This window comes from Ochlerotatus camptorhynchus, unplaced genomic scaffold (assembly GCF_037179485.1).
Source record: "Ochlerotatus camptorhynchus isolate MF236.1 unplaced genomic scaffold, CSIRO-AGI_Acam_v1.1 ptg000462l, whole genome shotgun sequence".
Lineage (NCBI taxonomy): Eukaryota > Metazoa > Arthropoda > Insecta > Diptera > Culicidae > Ochlerotatus > Ochlerotatus camptorhynchus.
Window position 1 is genome coordinate 46642 of NW_027040948.1, and position 15830 is coordinate 62471.

The 15830-nt window shown below is 44.2% G+C and overlaps 1 protein-coding gene across 1 annotated transcript; it reads right to left on the reverse strand.

The window, feature by feature from the left end:
- Positions 1-12417: 12417 nt before the first annotated feature.
- Positions 12418-14888, reverse strand: LOC135712186 (pre-mRNA-splicing factor CWC25 homolog). The gene is made up of 3 exons (XM_065235151.1): positions 14786-14888; positions 14150-14726; positions 12418-13512 (listed from the first exon to the last, which is right to left on the reverse strand). Exons 1-3 carry the CDS (start codon positions 14801-14803, stop codon positions 12479-12481), a joined length of 1629 nt encoding a protein of 542 aa, XP_065091223.1. The 5' UTR covers positions 14804-14888; the 3' UTR covers positions 12418-12478.
- Positions 14889-15830: the final 942 nt, after the last annotated feature.

The window sequence follows — 15830 nt, forward strand, 5'->3', positions numbered from 1 at the left end:
TTTGGGTCAAAACTGAGCCCATGGTGGGTATATACAAGATGATACAGCTTTGTCACTATATGCGCGAAGAGATCGCGCGGCGGGGGGGTAGTGCGGTTTTAGAGCAAAGTGTAAACAAACTCGATCGCTGTCCCATACAAAAATTCAGTATGGCTGAATCATGAATTTGACACATTAGTACACCTATAATAGTCACCTTGAGAAACTATGTCGCGAGTAATAAGTTGACAAATGAACAAAGTCGATTGGCGTTGACGGCGGCTCTGTAGCTCTTTACTCCAATGGTAAACTTACTTACTTAAGGGTCCTGTGCACCACCAGCGGCGCAAAGGGCCAACGTGACAGACTTTCATCCTGGGCGGCTGCTCGATTTTGCCTTGACCTGGGCCCAGGTCAGATTCCTATCGACTTGCTTAATTTCCTTATTGAGGCTCCGCCGCCATGAGCCCCTGGGTCTGCCTCTGCTGCGATGTCCTGCCGGATTCCAATCCAGCGCTTGCTTGCAGATTTCGTTTCCGCCCCGTCGAAGTGTGTGGCCGACCCACCTCCACTTTCGCTCTCGAATTTCTATTGCTATCGGCTTCTGATGACAGCGACGTTGGAGCTCGGTATTCGAGATCCAGTTGTGAAGCCACCAGGCACGAATTATATACCGCAGGCATCGGTTGATGAAGACCTGCAGCTTTTGAATGTTCTCCGCTGATACACCACGTCTCGCTGGCGTATAACAACACAGATTTCACGTTCGAGTTTAAAATTCGGATTTTGGTGCGTTGACTTATCTGGTTGGATCTCCATACGTTTCGTAAACTCGCAAAGGCAGTCCTAGCCTTCTTGGTTCGTGCACGTATGTCGCTCTTGGTCCCGCCGTCCGACGCTATTTGGCTGCCAAGATATTGGAAACTTTCGACCTTCTCCACTGCTTGCCCCGCTACCGTAAAGTTGGAAGGGTTGCCCGTGTTGATATCCAACGATTTGGTCTTGTTTACGTTGATGGTGAGACCCGCCGTAGAGGAGCGTTCGGTTAGGTCATTGAGCTTACTCTGCATATCAGAGCGCCGGTTGTGCTAGTAGAGCAACATCATCAGTCAAATCGAAGTCGTTGAGATGCTCCATGGTGATAGGCTGCCAAAGCAGCCCACGCTTCGGTACACGGTCAATTGCACCTACCATGATCTCGTCGATTACGATGAGAAACAGTAGCGGTGATAGTATACATCCTTGTCTCACACCAGCGACTATCCGGATATGGTCGGACAAGGCTCCGTTATGCAGAACTCTGCACGTGAAAGCCACATACTGCGCTTCGATGACGATTTTATCCGGGACTCCCTTACGTCTCAGGACGCCCCACAGATTCTCGTGATTGAGACGGTCGAAAGCTTTTTCGTAGTCAATGACTACCAAATAAAGGGACTCTTGGAATTCATTGACCTGCTCCAGGATGATGCGGAGCGTGACAATATGGTCCACACAAGATCTTCCGGCACGGAATCCTGCCTGCTGCCGTCGAAGAGTCGCGTCGATCTTCTCCTGTATCCGATTCAGGATAACTTTGCACAGAACTTTGAGAACAATACACAGTAACATGATGCCTCGCCAATTGTCGCACACAGTCAGATCCCCCTTCTTTGGGACCTTCACTAAGATGCCCTGCATCCAGTCGGCCGGAAAAGTCGCGGTGTCCCAGATATTACAGAATAGTTGATGCAACATTTGTGCGGATAGCATGGGGTCAGCTTTGAGCATCTCTGCTGATATGCGATCGACCCCTGGAGCCTTGTTGGATTTTATGCTTCGGATAGCTGCTTCAATCTCCTGCAGTGATGGGGCCTCGGAATTGACGCAAGTGATGCACCGCACCCTAGGCGGATCATGCCGGGATGTTGATGGCTGGTTGGCCGTCGAAACTTGACGAAGTTGTTCGAAGTGCTCAAACCAGCGTTTCAGCTGGTCAGTGGGGTCGGTAAACAATTTTCCAGTCGTGTCCTTCACTGGCATCCTCGGGTTCATCCTTGCTCCACTCAGGCGTCGTGAGATATCGTAGAGGAGGCGTATATCGCCAGTGTTTGTGGCTTTCTCCCCTTCGTCGGCCAGAGAGTTCACCCACGTTCGCTTGTCCCGTCTGCAAGAGCGCTTGACTTCCTTCTCTAGATCCGAGTACCGTTGACGGGCTTCGTTCTTGGCTCCTCTGGTTCTCGCCCGCTCTATCGCGGCTTTTGCTTCTTTACGCTCCTCAATCTTCCGCCAGGTTTCATCTGTGATCCACTCTTTCCTCTGGGTGCACAGCTCACCAAAGTTGTTCTCGCTTGTTTCTATAAAGGCATTCTTGATGGCCGTCCATTGTTCTTCTACGCTGCCACCTTCTGGAACGTCCGCAGATCGAGTCTCAAGTTCTTCAACAAACGACCTTTTTACCGCTGGATCTTCAAGTCGGCGTGTGTTGAACCGCCGCCCGAGTCTCTCCTCCCGTCGCTGGATCCGCGCCATGCGTAGGCGGATTTCGCCGATTAGAAGGTGATGGTCAGACGCGATGTCGGCACTGCGTTTATTCCGGACATCAAGAAGGCTCCGTCTCCATTTTCGGCTGATGCAGATGTGGTCGATCTGATTTTCGGTATGTCCATCACGGGAAACCCACGTGACTTTCCCAAGTAACAATTTCCAGTTGAAGAAACGCTTTCGTTTTGATTTTGTTCAGCTGCATGTTGAATAATAATTGCACAATGTGTTAACCACAACTTTTATAAAACCCTTGTTTACACTGGTTTGGAGAACCTATACAACTGCAACACAAAGGTGTTGTCTAACGTATTCAGTAAAACGTTTATCCAAAATCAATTTCTTGTTGAAAAAACGCTTCCATTGTGATTTTATTCAACTGCATGCTGAATAATAACTGTACAATTTGTTTATTACAACTTCTGTAAAACTCTTGTTTACACTGGTTTGGAGAACCTGTTCAACTACAGCATTATATGTATACGCGGTATAGGAGTAGAAGCAACTTTTATACAACGTTTATAGATACATATTTAAACTCAAGCTTTATTATTTTGGTGAAAGCTCTTATACAACGTTTGTAGACACTTCTTGACAGCTGCTTTGAAATTTAGTAGAGAGTAAACCTGAGAGGCGTTTGTTGCACTCTTTTATGACTCCTAAATAATCATTGTACAGCAAGCGGTGAAAAGCGTTTATAGCACTTTTCAATGACTCCTTTGTGGGAGAATATCATTGACCACCTATCTACACACACCTTGGTAAGGTAGTTGAATTCGAGATACTGATCTGATATTTTTCAGTGTGTAGCGATGTTTGTTTTATTTCTTTCAATAGCAGACAACAACTCGTGTATGTTGGACGTAAATATAATTATGTAGTACTGTAATCGGTTGTTCTAAGTTTCATTATCCGAAGTTCCTTTTTCGTCCTTTTCCGCATGTGTTGCTTCCTGTTGGCTGGTTGTTTTGTCCACAGGTTATGGGCCCAGCGCAGGAGAAGTGAAGAAAAGTGCTGAACTGAAAAAGAAACTGTTCTAGTGTTTTTTATTTTATTTTCTCGCGGACTCTAAACGTGTGGTAGCCGGTTTTTTTTTCATAATGGCGGACGGTGCAAAAGTTTCATTCCCCAAGTTGAGTCAAACGAACTGGGCTTCTTGGAAGCAACGAATGGAATGGTTGCTCGAGAAGGAGGATTTGTGGGATGTCATAAGTGTTGCAAAGCCGGAACCGGAGACGGAAGAATGGAAGAGTCGCGATCGGAAAGCTCGTGCGAACATTGGACTTTTTCTCGATGAAAGTCAATTCAAGTTGGTGAAGAATTCAGACAGTGCTCGTGGGATGTGGAATGCTCTACGGGAGCACCACGAAAAAGCAACAATGTCCACCGTTGTGCATTATCTAAACCAACTGTGTAGTGCAAATATGGCTGAAAATGGGAACATGGAAGAACACTTGAACACGATGGAAGAGTTGTTTGATAAGTTGATTGCTGCGGGGCAAAACTTGGACGAGTCGTTGCAGATAGCAATGATTTTCCGTAGTGTTCCTCCGTCGTATCGAAGCTTGGTGCAAAGTTTACAGTGCCGGGCAGATGCTGATTGGACAGTTGTGCTGGTAAAAGCTCGCCTTTTGGATGAGTACAACCAACGGCGGGAGAGAAGTGATGTTTTGTCGAACGATATGAAAGCGATGAAGCTCGATGCAGGTGAAAACAGAAGAGAAAAAGTGTGTTATTTCTGTAAACAACCCGGTCATTTTCGAAAGCATTGCAAGAAGTTGCAGTCGAAGAAGAATATTTGTGAAGATGAGAAGAAACAGTGGCATCGGAAGGATGATAATTACAGAGGTGGAAATCCTAAAGCAAAACAGGCCCATAACGCGGGTGGTTCTGGGGGATCCGTGTGTTTTATGGCTGGTGATGCGATGCCGGGCTGTTGGGTAATTGACAGTGGTGCGACGCGTCATATGACGAGTGATCGATCGTTTTTCGAGTCAATGAACGCTAGTGACTATTCGAGAGTTACGCTTGCCGACGGTAATAAAACGAAAGTGTGCGGTGTCGGTGAGGGCGTCGTTTTCGGTGAGAACGGACGTGGTGACCGGGTAGAAGTAACTTTGAAAAACGTACTGTACGTGCCGGAACTGGATGGTGGTTTAATTTCGGTGAGTCAACTGGCTGCGAATGGATTCGCGGCGAAATTCGATGCAACGTCGTGTGTGATCCAGAATGAAACGGGTGAATCAGTGCTAGTTGCAGATAAAGTTAGCAACCTATACCGGTTGCGGATTTATGAACGTTCAATGAAAGTTGGCGGTGAACATCATGAGCGGTGCCAGCATACTTGGCATCGTCGGATTGGCCATCGAGACCCTGATGTGCTGAGGCGAATAGTAGCAGATGAGCTGGTAAGTGGTTTCATTTTACATGATTGTGGGGCTCGCATCGTCTGCGAGTGTTGCATGAAGGGCAAGCTTGCGCGAAAGCCTTTTCCTCCTGTGACTGAGCGGAAATCTTCACAGCCCCTGGAGTTGGTTCACACGGATCTGTGTGGCCCAATGGAAACCACTACACCATCGGGAAATCGCTATCTGATGACGCTCATTGACGATTTCAGCCGGTACACAACCGTGTATCTGCTGAAGAATAAATCAGAAGCCTCAGGAAAGATTCAGCTGTATGTTCGGTGGGTGGAGAATTGTTTCGGGCGTAAGCCACGCGTCATTCGATCCGATGGCGGAGGCGAGTACGTCAACCGTGAGCTGCGGGAGTTTTATGAAGCTGAGGGCATAAAGGCGCAGTACACCATGCCGTATTCTCCGCAACAAAACGGCGTCGCCGAGCGCAAGAACCGATCAATACAGGAAATGGCGATTTGTATGTTAGCAGATGCTGGATTAGGAAAACTGTATTGGGGCGAGGCTGTCTTGACGGCAACTTACCTGCAAAACCGGCTACCATCCAGGGTTGTAGTGAAGACACCGTTCGAACTTTGGACAGGACGCAAGCCAAGTTTTGAACATCTTCGTGTATTTGGATGTGATGCTTATGTGCACATACCTGATGCAAAACGATCTAAGTTAGATGAGAAGTCTATTAAACTAACTTTCGTTGGCTATTCTGAGGACCATAAGGGATATCGTTTTCTCGATTTGGTTACTAATCGTGTGACCATAAGCAGAGATGCGATGTTCATTGAGCTTGGTAATGGATCGGAACGATTGGGTGAACGGAAATCTGAGGTTGTGTCAGAGGAGTTGGATGATTCCGTTGTTATCCCGATCAACCCGGTGACGACTGGTCGAAATGCTGTAGACGATGATGTTTCTTCTGATGACTTTGAAGGTTGGAGTTCTGCGGATGATCCGTCAGAAGAAGATTTTCAAGGTTTCAGTGATGAAGGTGATCGCCAAGAGGAGGAGCAAACATTGCAGCGTATTCAAAGGAGAACTAGAGGTGTTCTACCAAAACGGTATGACAATTTTGTTGTGGGTATCGCTGAGTTTTCTTCATTTGAACCAACCGATTACCGGAAGGCGTTGGAGATTTCGAAATGGAAGGAAGCGATGGATTCGGAAATTGGATCACACAACTTGAATGGAACCTGGGAGCTGGTTCATCTACCGGAAGGAAGAAAAGTGGTTGGGTCACGGTGGGTGTTCAAGCTAAAACGTAACGAAAGTGGGGAAGTCGTGAAGCATAAGGCAAGACTGGTGGCGCAAGGCTACAATCAACGCTACGGTGTTGATTACTTGGATGTGTTCGCTCCGGTAACGCGGCAGGAAACTCTACGTGCGCTTCTGGCAGTAGCAGGGAAGAAACGTATGGTAGTGCAACACATGGATGTTAAAACGGCGTACCTACACGGTACCATCGAAGAGGAGATCTACATGCGACAGCCCCCCGGATATGAAGTTGCTGGTAAGGAGAACATGGTGTGCCGACTCAGGAGGAGCATCTATGGCCTCAAGCAGTCAGCACGATGCTGGAATCGTGCATTACATGCGGTGTTGATGAAGCTAAAGCTTGAACAATGTGAATCAGATCCCTGTTTGTATGTTCGACGTGATGGTTCGAAGACGGTATATCTTCTTGTATACGTCGACGACATATTAGTTGCGTGTACGCAAACAGCAGTTATAGATGCTGTGTTCGAAGCACTTCGGAAGGAGTTCGATGTTACAAACCTTGGAAAGGTGAAGCATTTTCTTGGTCATGAGGTGCGCTGCAATGGAGGATTCTACAGCCTACGCTTGACAAGTTACATCGATGCTTTGATCGAGAAGTTTGGTCTCAAGGACTGCAACCCTTCTAAATCACCAATGGATCCGAGCTATGTCAAATCGGATAGCAACAGCAAGCCGTTTGAAGATGTTACTCTGTACCGAAGTTTAGTAGGTGCCCTCCTTTACGTGGCGGTAAATGCTAGACCAGATGTGGCAGCAAGTGTATCTCTTCTTGGAAGAAAAGTGAGCAATCCTTCAGAAATAGATTGGAAAGCGGCGAAGCGGGTAGTCAGATATCTAAAGGGAACAAAAGACCTTAAGCTGGAATTTGGAGCTGGAAAAGGATGGATACTCGAGGGCTACTCAGATGCAGACTGGGCAGGCGACCAAGCGATTCGGAAATCTACAAGTGGGTACATGTTCTTCTTTGGAGCTGGACCGATTGCATGGGTGAGTCATAAACAATCCTGTGTAAGTTTATCTTCTATGGAAGCGGAATATGTGGCATTAAGCGAGGCGTGCCAGGAGCTAATCTGGCTGCGTCGATTGATGGAAGATCTTGGGCAAGTTCAGCAGTGCACAACAGTCTACGAGGACAATCAAAGCTGTTTGAGTTTCATCAAGGCGGAACGAACAAGCAAGAGATCCAAACACATTGATACAAAGCAGCATTTCATCAAGGATTTGGTAAATCAAGGCGTTGTGAAATTGGAGTTCTGTCCATCAGAGATGATGATAGCTGATGCACTAACAAAACCGTTGGGAGCGACCAAGTTTCGACAGATGTTGGAACAAACTGGATTCATCGGATGAATTTCTGCGGTGATCATTGAGGAGGAGTGTGGGAGAATATCATTGACCACCTATCTACACACACCTTGGTAAGGTAGTTGAATTCGAGATACTGATCTGATATTTTTCAGTGTGTAGCGATGTTTGTTTTATTTCTTTCAATAGCAGACAACAACTCGTGTATGTTGGACGTAAATATAATTATGTAGTACTGTAATCGGTTGTTCTAAGTTTCATTATCCGAAGTTCCTTTTTCGTCCTTTTCCGCATGTGTTGCTTCCTGTTGGCTGGTTGTTTTGTCCACATCCTTAACAACCGGATAGAAGCAACTTTTATACAACGTTTATAGATACTTATTTAAACTCAAGCTTTATTGTTTTGGTGAAAGCTCTAATACAACGTTTGTAGACACCTCCTAACAGCTGCTTCAAAATGTATTAGAGATTGAACCTGAGAGGCGTTTGTTACACTCTTTTATGACTCCTAAATATTAATTGAACAGCAAGCGGTGAAAACCGTTTATAGCACTTTTTAATGACTCCTTAATAACCGTTGTGTAAGTACTCACAATATTCACAGATTAAAATTAGTTTAACAATTGTCGTGGTACGCCAAAATAATTGCTTGTACAGTTTTTATTAATTTAATTTATTTGTGCACATTGAAAAAATATTTAATTATGCCATAATTCACATTCTGTGATCATGGAGGAAGTAGTAACAAGCATCTGTTTAATCTTTGATTGATATTCTTTCAATTAATCTCTCTAATCATTAATTGAGAGAATTTATCTAGAAATGTTATCGTTGATTATATGATATATGTCTTAAATTAATGTTTGCATTTATTAATAACACCTATATATAATTTACCTCTACTCCACCAAAAGTTTCTCGAAGCAAGATTCGAACTCATGATCCCGGATTGCCAGCCGCTTCTGTTTCCATCTGCTCTATTCTTGAATACATATTTTGATCATATGAGAGAAGTATATCAAGCTCATCTTGAGTAACTTCTCTTGCAGTCGAATAATCATTGCCTTATGATTATTTAAACATGCCTATCACTTGTGCTATTTTTAGCAACAAAATTGTGGTTGGTCGAACGTAAACAATCATTTAAGAGTGCTCCAAGCAGTTTTTGAAGCTTTTAACCAAATGGCAATACAACTACATTCTTGTACAACTCTGGAAGCTATTATTCAACGTTTGATCAACTCAGGTGTTGTATAAGAGCTCCCAATGGTTTGTTTTGATGCGTTTATTCCACATCCTATATGGCTCCTGTCAAACAGTTTAACCGAATGTAAACAATCATTTAAGAGTGCTCCAAGCATCTTTTGAAGCGTTTAACCAAAAAGGCAATACATCTACATTCTTGTACAACTCTGGAAGCTATTATTCAACGTTTGATCAACTCAGGTGTTTTATAAGAGCTCCCAATTGTTTGTTTTGATGCGTTTATTCCACGTTCTGTATAGCTCTTGTGAATCAGTTTAACTAAGGTGCTATAAAAGTTATCGTAGGTCTTATAAAGCATATAGTTAAACCGAACGTAAACAATCATTTAAGAGTGCTTCAACAGCTTTTAAAACTTTTAATCAAATGGCAATACAACTACATTCTTGTTCAACTCTGGAAGCTATTATTCAACGTTTGATCAACTCAGGTGTTTTATAAGAGCTCTCAATTGTTTGTTGGGTTGTGCACTGGTTGATGGGGGAAGAGCGAGACCCCGATCACCATGTCGTTATTGCCACAATATTCTGCATGGTAAAACCCAACAAAAAATTCAAAGTCACAAATAAGCATATATATTGAATAAATGCTGTATTACAGTGTACAATGCTTAATAAAACAAGTAGTCGAGTTATGTGCTGAAGAAACCTCATTGAGATCGATAGATGACCTCATTGAGATCGATAGATGCACATTTATTCCACTGTTTGCTAAGATCTGATTAATTTTCTTATTAAAAGCTGTATAAACGTTGACTGTCTTCTCAAATCAACGCCAGAAGTTTGATCTAATGAAAAACTGAATAACTGTAGTTTGTACATACATTGACACTTTATTTCGACTGTTTTCAATTGATAACATGCTTTATTAGACGTCTAATAAATGTTCTGTAGCTCCATTATTAGATTTCATTGCATTACTTTACAATATTGCTGAATAAAGGTGGCTACGGGCAGCATAATAGCTCTTATACCACTATGCGTCCATGTTTTTTTTTTTTTTTTGTAGAAATATTGTTTATTTAGTTTTTAATAATAAATAACACATTCAAACAGATAAAAAAAAATATTCTGCTAGATCAAACTCTAGCTCACCTACAAGTAAATTGATTCTTGTCTCTGTTGCAATTGTACCCAGGATCGGGCGTAGAAGGTCTTCGAAAGTAGGCCTTTGCCACCCACCGAGTGTCATCGTCATCCTTCGTTGCACGTACGCCCATGCCGCGGTTACTCGAGGGCACTCACTGAACTTGTGTTGCAAAGATTCGGTCACCACCATGCAGTGCTGACAATGCGGGTCGTTTGCACGGCCGATGATGTTCATCAGTCTGCGGTGCTCCATTTTTTCGTTCACTAACAAGTAGAGATCGCTGCGCTGGATCGATGACAGTCTTCTTGATGAAATGTTTGCCCATATCTTCTTCCAGTTTAGGCCTGGCTGGTTCCGTTCCACTTTTGGTATCTCGGTTTACTCCAGATAGAAGCGGTGAATTTGATCGCTGGTGGGGATACAAGGAAAATTGCTGAGAGAGGAGTTTTAGGCAGGGAAGATCGGCAGGGGGAGGAATATTTTGGGCAAGAAGGGACTGATAATGGGGAAGGGAATCGATCTCTTGAAGATGGCGATTGACGAGAAGCGCTTGATCGCTGGCAATATCAGTTTTAGTCCTCCATGCTCTTTACTGCGCGCCAGCTGCTGCATCGGGACACGTGCCAATCCTCGAAACAGGAAAGTCCCCATTGTCGCTGTCAGCTTTGCCGTGTGGATACATTGCGGTGGTATTATGGAAGAGAGGTACCACACCTTCGCTGTGATGAAGGTGTTTAGTAATATTACCTTTTGCTGCAGGGTAAGGGAGCGCATGTTATGCATCCATATAAGCTGCCGAATTTTGTTTATTAGCGTATCTCAGTTTAGCTTCACCATCAGCCGCACTGAGTTTGCAAAAATAACACCCAGAACCTTCACCTTCTCTGTATTCTGTAGTCGTGGAATCAACAGTGGATCTCCATTGATGAATCCGACATCGATTGCCACTGTTTTATGGCGATTTAGTTTTGCCCCGGCAACGACTACAAAGCTGTCGAACAGCTGAAAGATCCGTTCAATTGTTTGCGTTGATGTTGCTATCACCGTGATATCGTCAGCGTACGCAACGCAAAGATCACCGCCACACACACGCTCCACCCGTGTGGGGAGGGGATGGAGGTATAGCACAACGAGCAGCATCGACATCGGATCTCCCTGACGTACGGATCGTTCTATGCGGATCGACTGTGAAAGGTGCCCATTCACTTACTGACATTATCACGACGATGAAGAGGTATCGGCCACTCGAGAGAGCCAGCCGACGAAATCATGATTGATACCCAGAGAGAGAAGGGTTCGATGAAGAAACTCATGAGAGACCCGATCAAACGCGTGGTCTAGGTCGAACGAGATCAGCTTCCCTTTCTGTTTTCTTGCGATAAGCTGAGCCACACGATCCTTGAGCGAGAGTGTAGCTTGAAAAATAGAGCGGTCGGTGTTGGCGCATTTTTGAGCGTCACTTAGAACTCGATGTATCTGCAGCACGCGTTCCAAACGGGCCTCCATCACACGGCTAAGAATTTTATAATCGACGTTGAGCAGGCTAATCGGACGGTATGCTCTCGCTGTCCCATCGCCACACTCTTTTTGACCAGCACGATTGTGCCATCGGTGAATTCCGACGGGAGCTCATTCGTCATAGCCTCATTTATTACGAAGTACAGCTCCCGATAGATGACGTCGAATGTTCGTAGGTAGAACTCTACCGGTAGGCCATCGGTACCTGGCGATTTTCGTTTCTGCGATGTTCGGATGGCATTTTTCAAATCGTCAATAGTGATCTCTGCCATTAGAGCATCCTTGGATTCGTCGTTCTCGGGTACGACTCTCTCGTTTATAAACGTTTCTTCCCCAACCTGCCTCGCCTATAGTCGCTATATTCATAGTCTGGCGGATAGAATTTCGATCTATCAAAAAGCGGAACCAATTCACTATATTTTAGACCAACAATTGAAATGGTACTATCAACTTTTATAAACATTGATGATTCCTCGAACGCAAATTATCGGTATCATCTGATAGGGAAAACTTTCCTCAACCTAAGTTTGCGTAGGCGCGCGTTGAGTCACGAGAAAAGAGTTATAGTCGCTATATTCATAGTCTGGCGGATAGAATCTCGGGAACCAATTCAGCTGTCAAATAGCGGAACCAATCGAGCAAATCACGACCAACAACAGAAAAGAGCACATCAGCTATTGCGAACAAAACTTTGGAAACTCTTTTCTCGTGGCTCAACGCGCTGTTAGAGCCTTGTGGTCTGAAAATGAACATACGTGCGTGGCAGCGCTTCGCAGATGCTCGCATAGCATAGCGCTGACATACATACGGCATATTTTCCATACTAAAACGTGAATGTTGTCAGGAAGGGATCGAAAAATTTTGATTGATTTGGCCCAATGTCACCCCAAGTACGGTACGTCCATACTAAAGAGATTGAATAATTTCAGCCTCTTCAGTCCATACTTTACTTTGAGAATTTTAGGGGTACCCATAATTTCCTCACGTACAGGGTTAATCCACATTTCCGAAGAGATGAAATGAATGAACGTAGAATTGCACTCATTTTCTGGCATTATGCCTGGATTTATTACTGTTAAATACATTGTAAGTTACCACTGAACGATTACAACTCTATCGTTTAGCAAAATGGTCATTCATGGCCCCACCCGACCGCTGAATGTTATTACGATTGGATTTAATGCGTTTTTCCACCGTCTCGTGGTTGGCAGCATGTTTGAACTGTTTGGTGACGAAGTCCTTATCATACTTCTTTGCACGCTCCTTTTCGTCCTGCTTTCGTTCTTCGTCTTCGTAGCGCATCACATTCTGCTTACGCTCTTTATCCCTCCAATCGGCATTACTCAACATTGCCCTACGTTTGGCTTCCATCTCCTCTTCGGTTAGTGGTTTTTTCTTCTCCGGACGACTCCACGAGGCCTTCTGGCTGGACTGGTGGGCCTTTATCTCCTCACGCTTATACAAGCGCACCTCATCCCGTTTCGACAGTTCCAGTTTCTTACCGGAAGCAGAGACCAAACCAAAATTTTTCGCGGCTGGTCGTCGCCTCTCATCGTCGGAATCATACTGATGTCTCGAAGGAGGCGATTCTGAGCTTGAACTCGACGGAGTCGGCGATTTACGGCGACGTTCTCGCTCGTTCGAACGGGAACGCTTCCGATCTCGACTACGTGAATGATGTCGATCTCTTCTCTCCTCAGTTGGCTTCCTACGATCCTGAACGGGGCTTCTCGATCGATTTCTGAACCGCCTTTCCCGGTCGAGGCTTCGCGATCTGTTACGAGATGATGCAGGCGGTGGCCGCCTCATATCTTTCGATACAGATCTTTGTTTTCTTTGTCGGGAATCATCAGCAATATTCGAATCAGAGTCTTCCTCGGAACTACTGCTTCCGTGCTTCTTCTTCTTCTTCGACTTCTTAGGCTTGGCCATTTTGTTGAGCTCCTTGGACAGCTTCTGATATTTCATAGTCAAAAGCTTATCCAAACCAACCTCTTCACTCTTCTCAGACCCCATGGAGCTTTGAACCTTTTTGTATTTTTCGGCCAGCAATTTGTCCAAGTCTTTACCTTTATCATCATCATCATGTGACTCTGAACCACTGCTAGAGCTTCCTCGCCTCTTATGCTTCTTCTTCTTAGATTTTTCTGAAACAAATGAAGAACATTAAATATTTAACTTCTCTGAAAATTAATTCAGCCAAGGTTGCAAATAATCATTTCGCATTAAACTTTTTTTAATTATGAAGTGATTAGATATTATTGTGCATTGCGTACATTGCAAATACGAAATCGCTTTAAAAGTGTGCTTTTACAATAAATTATTTTGGAGTCATCTCCTCAGTTCCAGTCCAGTTTCAAATGCAATATATAAATTATATCAGTGCCAACATTTCAAAGGGGCGTAATTGCATTTGTAAACAATGGCTTTAGCCGTCGATTTCTCGTAAATAAAAGCTCACTCATTAAAAATAATGACACCAGCAGGTAGAGGAATGTTTCCTCTACCAGTTAGCATTGTCATTTGGGAGAGGTGAGATTTCATTCGCGAGAAATTGACGGCTAAAGTCATTGTTTACAAAAGCAATTACGCCCCTTTGAAATGTTGGCACTGATATTAATATTTTTTTATCAAAAACCTAAATTATTGACAGGTTTTAAAAGTAAAAGCCAAACACATACTAATCCTTTACAAACATGTGATCATAACATCTTATGATTTAATTATTCCATATTTTTATGCTCATTGAGCATTTGCAACCTTGAATTCAGCATCGCTACTTACTCTTTTTCTCCTTCTTGTCTTTCTTTTTGCCCTTCTTCTCCTTGATGCTCTTATCATTCTTCAGCAGCCGATGCAACTCTTTCAATTTGACCGGATTCTCGAGAATCTTCTGTCGGCTTTCAATTTCTTTCTGCTTGATAGCCATCAGCGGATCCTCCATCAATTTGCGAACCATGTCAACCTGTTCCGTTCCCTCCAGCCCCTTGTACTGCCGGATCGAAAACGGAATGCACTCATGCTCCACATGATTCTTCGGCTGCGTGATTCCTACACTGGTACCAGCTTTCTCCTGCGAATCTAGCTTTTCGAAATTCTTATCTACCGCACGACCCATCAAATATTCGTCCCGATTGACCTGCGGCCCTTTGTACATCCATTCAAGCTTACGGTCCCCATCAGTATCCGGAAGCAATCCAGATTTCTTAGCGATGCTCTTCAGTTCCTCCCGATTGCGTTCCTCGTTGATTTCATGCTGCAGTTCAGCGAGTTTCCTCTTCTCCGCAGCATCTGCTTGTTCGGCTTTCCAGACGCGTTCTTGATTCTTGAACGTGTTTGGGTGCCACGATTTCTTCGTGTTCTAAAAAAAAGGTTGGAAAATAATTGCTGAGTGTCTCGAAAACCGCAACTAATGCTTACCAAATCACCGCCACCCATTGTACACTATTTTCAAGCAATGAGCTGAAAATAAAATGAATTTAGCGCACAATTTGTCCACTTTTGCAAAACAAATGCTGCACAAAATGCACAGTTTGTTTTTTTCGATCCCTGAAGCTGAAAGTAAAGAATATTGTATACACGATCGAGTATTTTCCCTCTCAAGTGAGTAAATGCTGGTGCATATTGGCGTTGACGAGAGCTCTGTAACTCTTTACTCATATGGAGAAATCTCATATGTAACTGTCAGTCTATGTGTGAAACATGGCGGACTTTTTCTTACTCTCTCACTCCAACGCAAAACCCCATAAGGAACTGTCAAAATGTGTGTGAAGAAACGTCACTTCGGGACTGGTGTCAAGGCGAATTGCATAAGTTTCCGGGTTTTGTGACAGATAATGCCTGGGCTAACTGGCAGGTTTTTTGACAGTTAGCCCATGCATTTTCTGTCAAAAAACCCGAAAATGTATATATCAAGCATAACTTTTCAAAAGGACGTATGTAACATTGGATAGAAAATTAGAAACATTGGATAGCAATGTCTATACACACAAAGAAAGGTCGTTTATAAAATTTAAAAAACCATTGGTACACGGATAGAAATCTCCTTATACCTTTTGGCAAATTTCCATTGCTGATTATTCATAAAATGTATAAGTCAACTAATAAGCAGACGCCTTACTTACCTTACCAATCAGGCTAAGGCCTTGTTGTCCTCTGCTGTCCGAAGAAGTCGTCTCCACTCTACTCGATCCATGGCCACAGTTCGCCAGCCTCGTAGTCTGCGAAGGGTCCGCAGGTCACCTTCTACTTGGTCGATCCACCTTGCCCGCTGCGCGCCTCTTCTTCTTGTTCCTGTTGGGTCGCTTTCTAGAACCATTTTCACTGGGTCGTCGTGCGGCATTCTTACGACGTGCCCAGCCCACCGTAGTCGCCCAATTTTTGCAATGTGGACGATGGATGGTTCTCCCAGCAGCTGGTGCAATTCGTGGTTCATTCGCCTCCTTCACGTTCCGTCATCCATCTG